Source organism: Bison bison, unplaced genomic scaffold (assembly GCF_000754665.1).
Source record: "Bison bison bison isolate TAMUID 2011002044 unplaced genomic scaffold, Bison_UMD1.0 scf7180017864177, whole genome shotgun sequence".
In the NCBI taxonomy this organism is placed as follows: domain Eukaryota; kingdom Metazoa; phylum Chordata; class Mammalia; order Artiodactyla; family Bovidae; genus Bison; species Bison bison.
The window spans coordinates 601,483-613,488 of NW_011494749.1; the positions used below are offsets into that span (position 1 = coordinate 601,483).

The 12,006-nt window shown below is 50.2% G+C and overlaps 1 protein-coding gene across 2 annotated transcripts in view; it reads right to left on the reverse strand.

The window, feature by feature from the left end:
- Positions 1 to 737: 737 nt before the first annotated feature.
- Positions 738 to 12,006, reverse strand: part of ABCG8 (ATP-binding cassette, sub-family G (WHITE), member 8) — an 18,806-nt gene continuing 7,537 nt past the window's right edge. For both annotated transcript variants that reach the window (XM_010842307.1, XM_010842306.1), the window contains 10 exons: positions 7,995 to 8,233; positions 7,402 to 7,534; positions 7,041 to 7,310; positions 5,318 to 5,480; positions 5,153 to 5,230; positions 4,101 to 4,300; positions 3,607 to 3,683; positions 2,681 to 2,948; positions 1,502 to 1,629; positions 738 to 1,417 (listed from right to left, as the gene is read on the reverse strand). In XM_010842307.1, the coding sequence (XP_010840609.1) occupies positions 1,280 to 1,417; positions 1,502 to 1,629; positions 2,681 to 2,948; positions 3,607 to 3,683; positions 4,101 to 4,300; positions 5,153 to 5,230; positions 5,318 to 5,480; positions 7,041 to 7,310; positions 7,402 to 7,534; positions 7,995 to 8,233 (1,694 nt within the window). In that variant the 3' untranslated portion in view covers positions 738 to 1,279. The remainder of the gene's footprint in view (positions 1,418 to 1,501; positions 1,630 to 2,680; positions 2,949 to 3,606; positions 3,684 to 4,100; positions 4,301 to 5,152; positions 5,231 to 5,317; positions 5,481 to 7,040; positions 7,311 to 7,401; positions 7,535 to 7,994; positions 8,234 to 12,006) is intronic.

A 12,006-nucleotide genomic window follows, 5' to 3' on the forward strand; every position in this document is an offset into this window, starting at 1 on the left:
CCCGAACCAGGAATCGAACTCGAGTCCCCTGCATTGGCAGGAGGATTCTTAGCCACTGGCCTATCAGGGAAGCCCGGGCGATCTTTCCAAAATACAGATTCTGATTCAGTGGGTCTGGCTGGTGCCTGAGATACCGACAGTCTAACCAGCTCCCAGGCAGGACCCATGCTGCTGCCCAGGGTTCACACTTCAAGTAGGGATAGTCTAGGAAACCCGAGGAGAACATTCACTGTTTGCCTCCTAACCATCTACCTTGCCCCTTCTTATTGTTTCACACTCTGGTTTTCCTTTGAGGATAATTTCCTCCTTACTTTCTGTGTACCTGTTTTGGGTCAGCTGGTCCTCAAAGCTCAGACAGGAAACACATGACCAGGGCCATACCAGTCACTGCAAAAGGTTCCAGACTGGTCTGAGACTCAGCCAGAGAGGTGAGATGTACCGTGAGAGGCCTGGCTGAGCTGCCGCAGTGTCCATAAACCTCTTCATCTTCTGGAGCCTTCCTGGGCTTCCTAGCCTTACAGTGGCCCAGGACTTGCCTTCTGCCCGCCACCTCCTATAGGCCTTTCTGACCTCACGTGACTCCCCCATATATTAGGCCTGTGACCTTACTTAGTAGACAGTCTGTGCCTCTGTTTCTTCACCTATAAAATGGGATACTGCCTGCCACAAAGGGTTGTTTTAACAGAGAACTGAATAACGTGATCCACATAAAAAAGTGTTCTGCCCTGAATCTGGCGCAGAGCAATTGCTCAATAAATATTTAATTGTTCAGTTTAGCTTTTGGAGCACAAGACCTCACACAAAAAGAAGAGATGGCATCTCGCTGGTATGTTTTAGGTCATTTCCTGTATTGAGAATGGCTCAGAGTTTGGGGACCCTGGAAGATGAGGCCAAATACTCCGCTAGCTATTACGTTACTGTTTCCACGTGGCCTAACTCCTCGATTCACACCTAATTTGCTCCCATCTTGTATTAGTTGCCTATACAAATATATACATCAAAAGGAAATAAATTAATGACATTGTAGGTGTCCCCCAGGTATGGTTTCCAGGTTCCCAGTAAACTCAAGCTCCAGCTGGTGATCAGAAATCCCTTTTGACTGTCTTTATTCTACTGCCATCCTGTGGCCAGCCTGTGCCACTGCAGCAGTGTGGACCGGTTGTAGCGGAGTTTTGTCTGGGTCCTCCCTGTGCCTGGGAAGGGGCTCCTTGGGAGGAAGGGAGTGCAGCTGAATGGCCTTCTTGAGTCCCCCACAAGCAGGCAGGAGTCTGGGTGTGAATCACCAGTCCTGACTTGATTTCTGTTTGATGAACCTTAAGGACAGATAGTACAGGATCACGAAGCCACAACTGATGCCAATGACAAAGAAGTAGATGGCGTAGAGCGGATAAGAGTTCAGGCCCATGGAATTGAGGATCTGCGGACAGAGACATCAGTGAGCTCATTAAGAACACGCTCAGAGGGCTGCTGTCTACGTACAGTCAAGGCCTGGGCTACTTACCATGTCTCCCGGGATACGGATGGTGATGTTGCCAGCTTCCATATAATAAGCGTGCCCACTAAACTGGATCTTCATCAGCCCTTCAAAACACCATCGGAGGAAGGACACCTTGGAAATCAACGCAGGCACTGGAGAGAGTGAGAGTCATATTATTCAAAGGGTCTAACCACCTGCCTCCTAGGAAGTGAGTCTGCAGAGATGCCGTGGTGGCTCTGACCCAGGGGCAGCAAGTCCCCTGAGGGAGCTGAGAGCGGGGGAGAGAACAAAAGGGTGAAAGGGCAGAGGGGAAGCTGGAGACATGGACTGCTGGGACAGAGCGGCTGAGTGGCTGCAGGATCACCGTGCACTTGACCTACAGTAACTACTCCAGAGAGTAATTTCACTAGGTGTCCAGCATGTGCTTGACCTATAGTAATTCCACAGAGTAATTTCATCAGGTGTCCAGCACGTGCTTGACCTATAGTAACTCCACAGAGTAATTGATTAGGTCCAGCACGTGCTCAGCTTCACAGAACCTATGGACTCTGGAGTCCCAGCAGCCCCACACCAGAGATTACAGAGATGACTGAGTCTGTACCCTGACCCCATGGAGGCATCCTGGCTCAGGCAGGAGGAGGAAGCAGTGAACCCTGCCCAGCTCATCAGGAAAGGCCCATGGAAGGTGAAGAGCGGTGATCCACAGGCTCAGTTGTGAGGGCGTGGAGTGTACTGGGGGCTTCAGAAGAGTCGGGTGGAGGCAGCCAGGAATGAGCAGCCCCGGGCCCACTGGGACAAAGCAGTGACTGGCTCCGTACCTTAGGGAGCTAGCGCTGCAGGGGTGAGGGTTCAGATGAGGAACCAGGGTCATAGACACCAGCCTATCACAGTTGGCCCAAGATCAGCTGATAGGAGCCAGGGCAGGGGATGACGCAAGAGGACATTTCAGAAAGACATGGGTGGAAGAAGTGATTTGGCTCACTGGTGATGTAGGGAGGGAGAGTCAAAAGTGGCCCCTGGATGTCAGCCGGGCTGTATGAGAAGATGCCATCTGCCCCACCCCACCATGGAGCCCTTCCTTTGAATCTGCTCCCAACTCTGAGTTGGACTGAAGTAATGAGCTCACAACGCCAGAGGAAAGCAGACTGATCTAGTCACAGAAGGCCTCAAAAAGCTTGAGCAGGTGAGAAGAGCTGACCTCACCTGTCCACAGATTGTCCAAGCTTATCATGAAGCCCCCAGTGAGGTAGAAGGAGTTGTAGAGAGCGTTGCCGAAGAAGGAGGACATGTGAAAGGTGGGGAGCAGGGCAGCGGCGGCCAGGGCCATGACCCGGCAGCAGAAGACCACCAGCCACACCAGCAGGAAGTGCAGCAGGAAGGGCTCGAGGCCTGGGCGCAGGTTGGCCAGCCAGTAGATGGGCATTCCATAGATGATGATGTAGACACAGTGCTCAGGAAACTCCCCCAGGATCTGCAAAGGATGTGAGCCAGCGCCTTTATTTGCTGCTGATCTTTCAGTGTTCAAAGGCAGCAGCCCCCAATGTCCCCAGCCTTCCCTCCTGATGGTGACTGGGGTTGCCACTGGAGGGTTAGTGGGCACAGGTGTGTGGGACCCACAAGCATGAACTCACTGCTGACTTCCCCCTGCAGATGCTGTATGCTCCCTCTGGGGCAGTTCAGAGCTCTGGAGACCTGGTTTCAAATCCCTACTCTGCCTACCCAGACATGGTAGCTGTGTGGCCTGGAGGCAGCCACTTAACTTCTCTGAGCCTCCACTTCTTTGAAATGAGGACCGTCAAACCTTCCAACCTGCTTTCCAGGGACGTGGAGAGACTGGAGAGGTGAAGTATGCTAGTTGTGTTTCCCTCCTCTTCTCTGTTAGGTTTCTGGTGGCCAGAAAATTGTCATTCCTGGTCCATGGTCCTAGCCTTCTGATAAATGTTTGAAAAATTTATCAGAGACTCATCAAGTCTCTGGAAACTCTCCTAAGGATTCTGGCATCTGCAACCACAGATGATGCTCAGCCCCACCGCTGAGCAAAATGCTTCCCTGTAACATCTGTATAATGTGGAGAAGATTCTTCTGCCCACTGTTCCATGTGGCACTCACTCTGAAGCCTGACCAGTCACCTTGGCAAAGAAATATGGCCCCGCCGTGTACAGCCCATCTTCTAGTTCATAGTAAAGCAGTGCCCTCTCTGAGTGACCTAAAAAGGGGAGAAAAGGAGAATGAAAAAATGAAATTACAGTGTTGCTGTTTGAGTCTCTCTTTGTACAATTAAAACTAGTTTTATTGCCTCAATGTCATATATTAAAAAAAAAGGCAATTTTTGATCCTAATTTAGATGTTTATAATTCTGTGACTTATGCATTGCTGTCAATATAACTCCTGGTAGGAGAGAAAAGCCTCAGACTCCTAGGTAATTTGTTCTCATTTGCAAATACTGATATTAATATATGAAGTTTAAAAACAACCCTCAGCTTTTATTTAGCAGTCATGGTGAAATTGTTCAGCAGACCTGTCTCCTCCAGGAGCTATGCGGAACTCAGGCCAGCCCTGATCCAGTTCAGAGCGTGGCTGACACGGCCCTGCATGTGGGTCACAGAGAGCAGACCACACTCACATTTGGAGATGACATCCAGGATCACGTTGAAAGGGACAAGAGCTCCGATCATGAACAAGAGGGCCGCCGTGTCCGTCAAGGAGAGCTGGATAGCCCCGTGGCCGTAGTAGAGGAACCCGATGATCAGGGACATCAGGCAGGCCTCCGCCCCATGGATGAGGAGGGTTGGCAGGTCTCGGAAGTCGTTGGAAATCTGACGACTTAAAAAACAGAAGAAAGAGGTGCCAAGGGAACACCGGACCCCAGCACTGTGACCTTGGCCACGTCCTGTAATCTCCGTAAGCCTCATTTTTCTCCTCTGTAAAATGGGAAGAGTGGTGCCCACCTCACGGTTACTGTGTGGGTCAAGTGAGGTGACTGATGAGCGCATCTGTCTCACAGTCGGTACTCAGGAAATGATTGTGACTTTTACCAACACTATATCCCCTTGCAATTTTGTTTAAAGAAGTCATCCTGAGGAAATAGCCAATCAGAAGTGTAACAATGTATGTACAAGGAGACATAAGATATAAGACTTCTATCCCTGGGTCAGGAAGATGCCTTAGAGGAGGAAATGGCAACCCACTCTAGTATTCTTGCCTAGAAAATCTCATGGACAGAGAAGCCTGACAGGCTACAGTCCACAGGGTCACAAAGAGTCAGACACAACCAAAGCGACTTAGCATGATATCATTTATATATTAAAATATTTATGTGCATGGAAGCATCCTGGACTCACACCAAACACTCAGATCTGGTTTTCTGTGAGGGCTCACATAGCAGGGAAATTTCCCTTGTCCACTTGAGGGTCTCCTGTATCAATTAAATTTTTTACAATGATTCTGGGTGACTTCTACGAGCATCTGGCTAGCAAGGAAATGTTGATTTTGTTTAAAGAATCAAAGGAACAGGAGTTCTCTGTATCACATGGAGGGCTGGTGCTGATTTTTTCAAATGACCCTACCTCTTCAAATTAAATTCCTCCTTCAAATTCACTTTAGCTCTAAAGGGCTTAATTTGATACAACTAAGACTTTTGGGGGCTAAGGGGGTGATGAAATGGCAAATAATTACCGGATCAGTATGGCAAACTGCTGTAGGGGGCCAGGCAGCTTAGTGGGAGCCTGGAATAGGTTGGTGTCGGGAGCCGGGCTGTCAGGAGATAGAGAGTGTCACGGGGGTGTAGGGACGGCCACTTTCTGCAGGGTGCTCTCCCCACCGGGTCACCCATTGCCTTACCTCTGCACACAAGTGCCCACACCCTGCTCCCTTGACTCCGCTGTCCATAGAAAGTCATCAAAGCCACGCACTTTTTCTTTAAACAAGGCCGCAAGGGACCGAGCCGTCTCCCTGGTGGCCACTTCCTGCTCTTTGCTTCGTCTGTCAATGCTGGTCAAGTCCACTGTAAGCATCGGGAGCGGGGCCATGGGTGACCTGGGTCCCACAGGTGCTCATAGCCCCGATGCTGTCAGAGGGGACCCTGGGACACGCTCCCCACCCTCTGAGAATGGACCACAAAGTGATCAGAACAGAGGCAGAGAGATGCCCAGGGGGACTCACTCTTCACCTCTCTGCCTCTTTCCTTTCCCCATTTTCATGACACATCTCAAGGCAGGAAAACATCTCAGAGGGGCCTTGTAAATCATGAAGGGTCCCCTCACTGTGTAGGGCCATAACTTCAAGTGTCAGATTCTCTGGGCACTGCCAGGCCATGCCCTCGGATTTGTGAGGCAAGAATAATATAAAATTGTATCTGTGAGGCATAATAATATAAAATTAAGAAAAAGATTTGTTTTTCCAGATGTGGGCACCTGATTTCTGGCAACTTCTCTCTAGGGTTACAGTATGTTGCTTTCAGTGGCCAGGCTGGCAGATGCCCTCTGCCCCCTTATCTGGGGATGACCGACCAGAGGATGACACACTGGCAGGAAGCCAAGCTGATATCTGAGGACAGGGAGATGGATGACCTCCCGGGGAGTTCACAGTGTGAGTGAGTGCAGAGGGTGACAGCTGGTGGGCCAGAAAGAGTGGCCTCTTAGAGGGTTGGAGGGTGGATACTGGGAGAAGGGTGTTCCCTCCTGGGCACGGGAGGTGAGAGGCCCATTTCTGCACCTGACTGCAAGAACTCCAGTCTTCTCATCTGTAAGGACGAAGATGACCATGGCCTGGCAGGGCCGCAAGGGTCAAAGGGACACCCTCTGCAGTGTCTGCCCTCAAGGAACTGGTCCTTACCCACATGTGTATTGGGAAGGCCCTTGCTATACTAGGCCATCCTGGGAGGAAGGCTGGGTTCCAGGTGATCTATGTTTGGGACAAACCACAGCTGCTGCTCTCCTGGCCCTGGTACAGCCATGCAGCCTGTCCAGCAGCTATGGCACTGCTCAGCACTCAGGACCCAGGGTCTGCTTTCAAGGTGGGCACCTGGAAAGGCATCTGTCCCCGCAAGAATTGAGGGCCATGTGCTGAGGTCTCAGGACCCCAAGCAGGAAGGCATCTCTGGTGCTGACAGCAATTTTCATATCTAGAGACTCACAGGTCAAGACCCCCCAAAAGGCACTGAACTGGTCTGTGCTTTGGGTCTCCCATCCACAGCCTCTGGGGTCCCTGCCTTTGTGGGGGAACCAGGGCACAGCTTTAAGATTTCCTAGTGGCTTCCAACTCCAAATTTCCTGTTCTCCCTACAGAACCTGAATAAAGACCATAATTCCAGAAACGGATCCAAACTCTCTTGGATTATATGTCCTCTGGTTTGGAGCTCTCAGGAGGTTCTTAATAGACATGCGCACAAGGGTGTGCCATTCGTAGCATTTGATGCTGGGTAAACTGAAGCCTGTAATACATCTCATTTCCTCCCCTGCCTCCATCCTTGGTCCTATTCCCCTGAAGCCCCTGAGAGTTTCTCTCCTGGCAGGGTTGGGGTCGAGGGGAGCCCTGTTCCATGCCTCTGGCCTGGCTGACTCACCATAGTAGTCAGCAGGGTTGCTGTACCGCGGACAGGGGTGGCCGACTGCGGTGAAATACTGAACCATGTGCTGGGCTGCCCCCAGGTAGATGGTGGTGCCAGACGTCATCAGGAGGACCAAATCAAACAGCCCGAAGATATCGGAGCGCGGCTGGTGGATGGAGAGGAGCACCAGCCTGTTGCCTTTGGCCAGCCTGGACAGTGTTTTCACCAGGTTGTGGGCCGTGAAGCTGTCGAGCCCAGACGTGGGTTCATCCAGGATAAGGATTCCTTCCCAACACAGAGAAACCTGGTTTAATGGGCAGGACTCCAGTTGGACCAGATTAAGCCAGGCGGCTCACGCGGGCCCCTCCTGCCTCACCTGGGTTCCACAGCAGCTGCACTCCGATGCTGACTCTGCGCCGCTCGCCCCCCGACACGCCCCGCACGTAGATGTTGCCCACGCGCGTGTTGGCGCATTGCCGCAGCCGCAGCTCCGCGATCACGTCGTCCACCTGGGTGAGAGGGAGGGCGGTCCCGGGGCTTTAGAGAGGCTGCGCGGGCCGGCTCCGGGCCAGGCAGATTGGGCTCCAAAGTAAAGACCCCTGAGTTTAAGGCTCTGGCCTACATTTCCCTGATGCAATGTTTGTTCCCGGATTCTTTCCACGCATCGGGAGCAGCTCCCACTGCTGAGCAAGGCACCACTTGCTGGGACTGTGGCCATGTCCCGGCTCCCCGCCAGCACGGAGAACCGGAAAACAAGTAAGCAAATATTTATCCCACATTTGGGGCTAAGATGGGACAACGGGGGAAGGAAGGCAGGTCTGAGCATTTGGTGGATTTTTTCTGATGGACAGATGGTGAGCCGGCTTGCTCACAGTTGGCCTGGAATGGCTGGACCCTGAGGCAGGGAGGGAAGGAAGGGCAGGGGAAGGATGTCATAGCTTCTTGGGGTCACTGGGATTAATTAGTTACCCTTTTGTCGCGCTGGGCCTGGGAGAAGTTTCTGGGCAGACGCAGCTGGGCAACAAAAGCCAGGGTCTCCCGGACGGTGAGGTTGGGGAGCAGCTGGTCATGCTGGCGAACGTGGGCCACACACTTCCTCACCAGCTGCGCTGTGCTGGGCTGCCCATTGATCCAGATTTGGCCTGACTTAATCTTGCCGCCAGGGCCTCGCCCAGTGATCACATCCAGCAAAGAGGCTCGCCCACAACCTGAGAAACCACCAGAAATATCCCTGAGGGGCTTCCCTGGTGGTCCAGTGGTTAAGAATCTGCCTTCCCATGCAAGGGACCCAGGTTCAATCCCTGGTCTGGGAACTAAATCCTGATCCAGAACTAGGAACATTCCCCACTCTTGCCACCTTCACAACCTCCCCTGACCCTAACCCAGCCAAACAGATAAATATTAAAGAGAAAATATATTCCCAAGAACGGACTTCTGCAGGGACCAGGTTGGAAGCTTCTGCTGCCCACGCACCCTCCAGCCACCATGTTCTGCTCTGTCCTTCCCTAGGGAAGGTGGCACAGCCCTCTAACCTGCATGGAGCCAGCCAACTTGAACATCCTTAGGAATCTGGGGTGTTCAGGTCAGGCCAGCCTGTGGCTACGTGATAGAAGGCTGGAGTCCTGGTTGTCACAGGACTGCCTGTGCCCAGAGTGTATGTCCCCTCCCCCAAGCAGGGCTGGTGTTAATTGTTCTAGGAAGCTTAACTATTTTTGCCTGGCAAACCTGCCAGCAACATTTCATCATGCCCCATCATTTGGCTCAGAAGCTGGCATTGTGGGAAAGACTAGTTTTGGAGAATTAATAAGATATCTTTTAAAAATGCAAAACTGAAACCTGTTTTCAGAAAGGGAGAAAAAAAGAGAGAAGTAATAGATGTGGAAATGATTTTTAAACTATAGCACAGTAGTTCTGAATTTCTCTATACTCTTATTTTTATCAGTATTACTTTTCACTTTCTCTTTAAAAAAATAGATCTATTACATACAAATTAATGCCATCCACTTCTGAATGACATAGAAATTGCTATCAATTTGGGGAAGTGTCCGATTGGATCAGGTTCCATGAGATTCTGTGAGACTCTTTGATGGCCATTTAATAGGGCTTAGGGTCTGGGAAGGCGTTCTTAAACAAAGCTGCCAAGAACATCTCAGTCCAATTCCCCTAGGCAGGGTTTTGGTTTCTTTATTGTAAATTCCTTTTGGAGTGAAAAATTTCCAAGTAGTTTTTAAACAGGGAAAGAGCCAATGCACAGATGTAACGACTCTTCCTTGCCACATTCCCAGGCCTTCTGCAAGCAGCCCCCTGCCCACAGCCCCATGTCCCCTTTTATTTGTGCATAAAAGCAAAAATCGAGTAGCCTCTTCAGTCGTCCTTCTGCTTACGGACCAGAGGTTTTCAGCGTAGAAAGGGATCTGTCCACTGCCTCCTGGGTGCACCTCATTCAAGAGAACTTAGGAGGCACAAAATAGCCGGGGGGAAGCCAGAGGGAGGGTTCTGGCCTTACTCCTGGCTCAGCCTGGATACCACTGGATCGAGGCTCTGGAAGCACAGGGGACTTTCCCAACACAGGGACCTTAGGATTCCCAATCGGGGGGCAGAAAGAGCACGTTTCCTGAACAAAACTGTGAGAGGTGTGGGTGGTCTTTCCAGTGGAGGTTGTCAGGGTATGTTTGGGGAGATCCTCCGTGAATCAGGAGAAAACACCCACAGGCATTCAAGACTCTGCCACCTCAGTAAATTCATTCATTGGAAAAGCACCACTGCTGAGTCTATAGAAGTTTAAATGCCTGGGGCTGTTTGAATTAATTTTATTTTACTATTATAATTTTGGTGAGCAGAGTATGCTTCCCTCCTGGATCAGACGGTAAAGAATCTGCCTGCAATACAGGAGACGTGGGTTCGATTCCTGGGTCAGGAAGATCCCCTGGAGAAGGGAATGGTAATCCACTCCAGTATTCTTGCCTGGAGAATCGCATGGCAGAATATAAGTCACAGGTGGTATAATTGATAACCTTTCTAAAAAATCATTTAAATAATTTCAGCCAAGTAAACCTGTAGCTAAACAACACTAGCCTAGAATCGAAAATCACACACTCAGTGTGTGATTCCTGCTTGGCCTCTCCTGACTTACCTTTCTTCAACCACAAATCAGGGATTCTGGCTGTGGTGGTCAGGATTAACTGTGATGACTCTTAGCTTGAAGTGCCTAGTTAAGCCTGTGTGTTCCCTAGATCCCCAGTTCATGAAGAAAAAGCAGATGTAACCAGAAAAGCCACCAGGTGTTAACAAACAAAACTGGCCCGTGAAGTTTCCGCATTTTTCTTGTTAGATCAGAATTGCAGGGCCAGGACCAGCAGTTGGCAGGACTTGACCTGTGGGTGTTGTTTCGGTGACAAAGTTCATTGGCACATATCCTCTCATTTGATCTCTGGTTAGACAGTAAACAGAACTTCCCCAGCAGAAGACTAAAACTTTGGAGCAGATGGTCAAAAAGTTGAGTAATCTCTACTTCTGGAAATGATTAATTGGAAGGTATAAAGTGCTCCCTCTGACACTGTGTAAGGGAGAAATGCCTTTGATCTGTGTTTAAAAAATAAACAACAAACCCCAAGTGGAGTCAACTTGTGCTAAGCCCCATGTCCCCAGACTGAGATGTAATACGTAATTTAATTATAGTTTCAATCTCTCCTGGGAATAGAATCTTAAACTAGCCCATCTGAAATTGCCTAGTCAGCACTGATAGACCCCTGCTGCTGCTGCTGCTGCTGCTGCTGCTGCTGCTGCTGCTGCTAAGTCGCTTCAGTCGTGTCCGACTCTGTGTGACCCCTTAGACAGAAGCCCACCAGGCTTCCTGGTCCCTGGGATTCTCCAGGCAAGAACATTGGAGTGGGTTGCCATTTCCTTCTCCAATGCGTGAAAGTGAAAAGTGAAAGTGAAGTCATTCAGTCGTGTCCGACTCTTAGCGACCCCATGGATTGCAGCCTACCAGGCTCCTCCATCCATAGGATTTTCCAGGCAAGAGTACTGGAGTGGGGTGCCATTGCCTTCTCCGGATAGACCCCTACTGTCCCCCAGAGAAAGGTGACCTTGCCTAAAACAATCAGCCCTTTGCTAGAATAACTTCCTTGTCCTACTTCGTTCTGCCTGTAAAAGTCTTTCAATTTGTACAGCTCTCCAGAGCTTTGGGCTTCCCAGGTGGCACTAGTGGTAAAGAACCCCCCTGCCAGTACAGGAGACATGAGAGACGAGGGTTTGATCCCTGGGTTGGGAAGATCCCCTGGAGGAGGGCATGGCAACCCACTCCAGTATTCTTGCCTGGAGAACCCAATGGACAGAGGAGCCTGGTGGGCTGTGGTTCGTAGGGTTGCAAAAAGAGTCAGACATGACTGAAACAACTTAGCACGCACACCAAAGCTATTGGGCTGGGGCCAACATCTTATGGAAAAATCCAAATAAACTTTCCGGTCCACACAATACTTTCTGCCAGATGGGATGCTGCCCAATTCATGAACTGTTGAATAAAACCAATAAGATCTTTACAATTTAATCTGCTGATTTTTTTTTAAACATCTGAGAACCAGAAGACCAGAGTTCTAGTTCTTATTCTGCATTAAATATATGTCCTTAGGTAAATCATTCCTCTTTTCTAAACTTTGGTCTCACCTGTTTAATGAAGGGGGAATGATGCCGGGGCAGGAAGACCTCCCCTAAAGATGTTTTCATGGTGATCAGGAGAAGGAAAGGTAGAATGTTGTGCGGGGAACAGAACTCTGTTCTCCAGGCCCCCTTCCAGCTCGTTCTACACTCTTAAGTCTGGCCTGTGGAAGTGACTTTTTGAAGCACTTCAGAAATCTGAATTTTTGCCGATGGTTGAAGGTTGAACTAAGACTCGGGCTATCCAAGACATGAGTTGTGGCAGGGGCTGTGCCTACCCACTGTCTGACTGAAATAGGAATCTGATGGCGGGGGAGGACAATGA